This window comes from Bombina bombina, chromosome 2 (genome assembly GCF_027579735.1).
Source record: "Bombina bombina isolate aBomBom1 chromosome 2, aBomBom1.pri, whole genome shotgun sequence".
Classification (NCBI taxonomy): Eukaryota; Metazoa; Chordata; class Amphibia; order Anura; family Bombinatoridae; genus Bombina; species Bombina bombina.
The window spans coordinates 151,680,783-151,686,458 of NC_069500.1; the positions used below are offsets into that span (position 1 = coordinate 151,680,783).

The window sequence follows — 5,676 nt, forward strand, 5'->3', positions numbered from 1 at the left end:
ACCTTTTAATCCTGGCAGCCGCTCCAGCACTTCCTCCACCCGTTGCAAGCCGTTTTTGCAGGTCCAAAATGACAAATCCGGCTTCCTCCAATCACGGCGTTGCATCAGGCTAAGATTCCCCCAGGGGGGGGGGGGGGAAGCCGTGATTGGAGGAAGCCGGATTAGTCATTTCTGACGTCGCAGAGGCTTCTGACAGCTAGGGGAATCGCTGGAGCGGCTGTCAGGATTAAAAGGTACGTTTTTGAAGAAAACTAGTGAAATGTCAATTTTGATGAATTAAAGTGCCCTTGTTTTTAATAGGTTTATTAAAAACCGGACAGAGATTGTAATTTATTCAAAGTTAACAAAAATGTATGAAATTTAAGATGTGTCAAGGTGCATAATGAAAACAAAGACCATAATAAGCATATTTTTCATTTTCTCTTTATTGCCAATAATGAATATTTAAAATACTTTAAGTTAAAAAAAAAAAAAAAAAAATACTTCACTTTGGGCTGTAATAAATTATTTTAATATCTAGGAATGCACTTGTCCAGCCACAAATGTGGGTATTAAAAACAAAAACATAATTAAATATGGCCATAGTTCACAGTTAAGCAGCCAAAGGCTGCATTGATCACAGCTATTCCACGATTGAAAAAAAATAAAAAAAAAATTCCTTTAATCCTTTTAAAGTTGACCCATCCAATCTGGAATCTTAACTGTTCACAGTACAAACTGTCAATAAATGCTCTCTACGGAGCCAACGTTATCATCCCACTTTGTCAGATTCTGTTGTTTTTTTTCCCATGAAACATAAATCCTTGCAAACGACATACTTTTCCACAAGTAAAGCATTTTGTCCATTTAAAAAATATCCAACAAAGCAGGATTATTTAAGTCTCAGTCTGGTTCCAGCCCAGCGCACTATTCAGAAAATTAATTTTCGTACCACCTTCCAATCTTCAACAAACTACGTTCCAATTCTTCCGACGGTCATTCTCACAGTGAAGAACACAGTTATCCATTTGGTTTCCAGGTGCTGCCCGCAAAATTAATTACACCTTTGCAACAACATATTTAATGCATACTCCATCCTGTTTTTAAGGTCATTTGAACCACCAGACATAAGAAGTGTACTCAAACGAAACGTTGTAGACATTCTGTCCTCATTAATATAGGTTAGCAAATATTCTTCATTCTGATTGGCAATGATGATCTTTGTGTGATCATGATAAAAATTAACCTGTGGGGAAAAAAATAAAAAAAATGGAACAACTATTAAATTATGCGATGCTTGCCAAATGGCCTGTACTGAGCAACTTCTGATAGAGGATGCATCTAAAGTAGATTAGAAATATAAAAGTATTTACCTGAAATGTGCCGTCATTAAAAAGCATCATAAGTGCCTTATCAGATTTTAACCATTGGAGAAGATAAAGCCTTGGTCTACAAATATCTGTTACACTGGGCAAATCACCTCCCTGTAAAAAAATAAAACATTTTAAATACAGTTTTTTACATAACCAACCACATTAAACAGTATTCATAATAAAAGATTGCCTGTACTAAGCAAGTGGGCAGAAATCAAAATATAAAAATATGATTGGGAGTTGTGTAATAATTTATTATTGGACAGAAAGATGACCTTCTGAGATGAGCTATCCAAATACAGTTGCCTGCAATGTAATATAAAATTTGGTCCTGTCTATTTCAATTTTACCAGCTCCTATATTTTACCTCTTCCATACTGAAAGTAAACTAGATTTAGTGAAATCACCACCATCTAACAGCTTTAGTAGTTCAACAAAAAAAAAAAAAAAAAAAATATAACTTACATCCATAAGATTTTCTTCCATATAATGGGAAAAGTATTTCAGGATAGTAACTTGACTAATAAATTGCTCAGGAGCCTCAGTAGTTGGAAAAACTGAACACTGGCCAAGTTCGGCATAGTAATGCACAGTCCTGCAATAAGATTAAAGTACAGATGTAAGACATCAAATACAAATTAAATATGGACAGGATGACATTGATGCATTCTGTGGAATACTTACTTTTTGTCAGGCAGCAAGCTCATGTGTGCACCGTTGTTAAACAAAACGCCAACAGTGTGATCAGACAGCTGGTAGCCAAAACCATATTTGTTGGAATAGTCAACCCACTTTGTGACCCAATGAAAAGATGTGTTAATTTCTTCCTTAGGAATACAGTCAGAGTCTGGCATGTTTTCTAGGCAACCTCTTAGAACCCGTGAAACTGTATCGGCAACACTGCCCATAGTGCTGTCTTCAAGACCTACAAATAAAGAGCGGACATATTAGCAACCAAGCACACTTCCACATTGCATCACACACACACTGCACCATACTCTTGTCACTAAGAGCTGCTGCAGCCAATCTGAATGCCTTATATATTTTTCTATGCAAAAATACATTTGGGTTTAAAAGCATTAGGATGGTAGGATATAAAAATGTATAGATTAAATAATCTAAATATATATATATATATATATATATATATATATATATATATATATATATATATATATATATATATATATATATATACATATATATACATATATATACATATACATATATATACATATATATACATATATATACATATATATACATACACACATATATACACACATACACACAAAATAAATTGTATTAAAAATGATACTTACATTCACTGCTACTGCTACAACTTCCCAATGTTCCTCTGACAATCATCCTTATGGTGTCTCCCATCTGCTGCTTGTCAGGCTTATCAGTCGTTTTGGAGATTATTTTGCACTCCTAAAAACATGCAAAAATATGTACTATAAATGTCATGTCAAGGAATTTATGCAGAAAGGCTAAATATAAAACATATCCATCACTCTGTATACTGTAAAGTTAATGCAATTCCCTTTTCACCCTTGCAATTTGCAGATTCAACCAACCTCATCTGTCCTGGGATTCTGAGCCGGATGAGAGATAGAGGTTTTCTTTAAGTCATGTCTCAGCTTGTAGATTTCCTCATCTTCTTTTGGCAATTTATCTGCAAAGAAATGTGGTTTGGTTAGCAGGGCCTTTGCAGGAGATTGTGTACAATGCAGAGATCTATGTAAATTGTGCTTTGCAAAAATCACAAGAGGAACTATTCCTAACTCACTGATTTAATTCCTAAATCCGACTGGCTCCTTGACATTGTTAAAAGCTACTAAGATCTATAGCTCTTAGGTCTGGCAAGTTTAAATTCACTTCTATTTTTAAATGTGCTTCGTTCTCTTGGTATCCCTTGTTTAAGAAGAATATGCACATATAGACTAGTGGGAGCTAGCTGCTGATTGGTGCCTGCACAGATTTGTCTCCTGTGATTGGCTAACTGGATGTTTTCATCTAGCTGCCAGTAGTACAATGCTGTTCCTTCCGTAAAAGATAAGAGAATGAAGCATATTAGATAATAGAAGTAAATTGAAAAGTGGTTTAAAATTTTATTTCTATCCAAATCATGAGAAAATGTTGGGGCTTCCTGTCCCTTTAATTTGTATATACAGAAAATTATTATTCATCAAACTTACTTATCTAGATGCAAAAATAAATCTAATCAAGTTTATAAATATCAGGGCATAATAAAAAATAAAAAACTCAAGACAACAGCTCTCTCAATATATAATCATTTAAAGAAAATAAATTACACTTACAATGATTGTCTAAGAATTTTGCCTTTTCTTTCTTTCCACCGAACAGAGCTGCAGCTGCTTTTTTAAAGAAATTCTTTGCTGGGCTTGATAAGTGGAAGTCAGGCGCAGTATGACAGCAGCTTGATGGAAGCCTTTCTGGTGTGAAGCCCTAGAGAAAATCAAGCGTTCTGTTAGCCAACAGATAAGACATTCAGCACATGTAAAATGCAAAGAGAGGAAACTGTATCAATTACAAACCTGTGTGAAGAAGTCATGTTGTATTATATCATCTAACTTTGGTCTGTCCTCTGGGTTTTTGGATAACATGCTTGCTATGAGATGCTTTGCAGAATACATTAATGAAGATGGTAAGGAGTATCTTGCCTCTCTGATACATCTATAGGTCTCTTTAAGATTGGTGGTTTCAAATGGGGGTCGTCCTAGTAGCATTGTATACCTTTAAAAACAAAATAAGGAATAAAATGAAGCTATAAAAATGCAACTCATACAGCTCACAAACCATCATTTATTATAGTTATTCATGGGTGTAAAATACACATCAGATTTATTTAGAAGCCCAATATTTGTTATAAAGTCTATTAGCTCACCCTTTGTTATGGCGAGTAATCACTCTATAAACATTAAATAGGCACACCTTACACATTGCTACAATGCATCTTTTAAGGCTTTAAAAACATAATATGCAATAACGGTTTTACAGAAATACTTACATTACACATCCCAAAGCCCAAATATCTGATTCACAACCATGCCCTTGTTTATTAAGCACTTCTGGGGAGAGGTAATTTGGTGTTCCACAAATCGTTCTGTTAAGAAATAAAGCAGAAATGATGATTAGATTTTATATAAATTAGAAGAATGTAGGAGTACAGAATTCCCATCACACCTTGCACTACTATATAGGTAGAATCTTTACCCACCTTCTCCTTTGTTCTAGGGGTTCCAGTCGGGCAGCTAGACCAAAGTCACCCACTTTCAGCTCCATATTTTCATTAATAAAAAAGTTCCCTAAAAATAAAAAATAAAAAAGCAAAAATAAAGTCCTGATTAGCAATGTCTAAACTGCAGCAATGTAAACTACAGATGGAGAATTGCACTACTACTAAATCAGATTTTGCACACTTTGATGAAGGCTTAAACAGTATGTCAACCAAATGCTCTGCATAGCTGGAATTACGAGTGTGCAACTTGTTTTAATAATATGTTGCAAGTAGGACATATCCATTAATGCATTCTAATAGTTCATTCCAATTAGTGATCTTTTACACTAAAAGCCCATGCTTAGAGCGAGTATTCCAAAATATTCACCTAGTTTCAAATCTCTGTGTAGTATTTCTTGCTCATGTAGATATTTCAGGCCAGAGACAATTTGCTTCAGGTAATATCTCACTTCTGGATCAGTCAACACTTTCCTGGTCTTCAGTATATGGGCCATAGACTGCAGGAACAATATAGCATGTCATTGAGTTGCAACAGCAAGTGATTCCGTACAAAGACACAAGAGGAGGAAGGAAAATGAGACAAGCCCAGAAATTAATGCTCACCCTCCTGCTGCAGTACTCCATCAAAATGTAGATATTTTCTTTGTCTTCAAAATAATGGTAAAACTGCACAACGTGTCTGTGGTGAAGTGTTCGATGCAATTCAATCTCTTTATCAATCTACAATTAAATGAGATTTTACTTTAGAATGATCTTGTAATTAAAATATCAAACCTCTAAACAAAAGATTCAGCAGGGCTGTAAAGACAACTCACCTTTTCTCTTTGATGAGGTTTGGATACTCGGCTGTGTGGGATAATTTTTGCAGCATATATTTTGTTGGTTGTCAGATCTGTCAGTTCATAGCATTTTGCAAATCCACCCTATAAATTAAAAACAAAAATAAAGGTTGAACCAACTATGAATACAATTCAAGCAATGCATTAGACTAACCACAACCAGGTTAAAGGAAAACCACAATACGACTGCATAAATATTACAACATTAACCACCTTGTAG

At 34.7% G+C, this 5,676-nt stretch overlaps 1 protein-coding gene across 1 annotated transcript in view; it reads right to left on the reverse strand.

Moving 5' to 3' along the window:
* Positions 1-407: 407 nt before the first annotated feature.
* Positions 408-5,676, reverse strand: part of PLK2 (polo like kinase 2) — a 6,182-nt gene continuing 913 nt past the window's right edge. The window contains exons 2-14 of the mRNA XM_053701294.1: positions 5,433-5,540; positions 5,221-5,337; positions 4,985-5,114; positions 4,597-4,684; positions 4,387-4,482; positions 3,914-4,112; positions 3,677-3,824; positions 2,933-3,030; positions 2,675-2,786; positions 2,037-2,277; positions 1,818-1,947; positions 1,353-1,463; positions 408-1,225 (exon numbers count right to left, since the gene is read on the reverse strand). Coding sequence (XP_053557269.1) covers positions 1,034-1,225; positions 1,353-1,463; positions 1,818-1,947; positions 2,037-2,277; positions 2,675-2,786; positions 2,933-3,030; positions 3,677-3,824; positions 3,914-4,112; positions 4,387-4,482; positions 4,597-4,684; positions 4,985-5,114; positions 5,221-5,337; positions 5,433-5,540 — 1,770 coding nt within the window. The 3' untranslated portion in view covers positions 408-1,033. The remainder of the gene's footprint in view (positions 1,226-1,352; positions 1,464-1,817; positions 1,948-2,036; positions 2,278-2,674; positions 2,787-2,932; positions 3,031-3,676; positions 3,825-3,913; positions 4,113-4,386; positions 4,483-4,596; positions 4,685-4,984; positions 5,115-5,220; positions 5,338-5,432; positions 5,541-5,676) is intronic.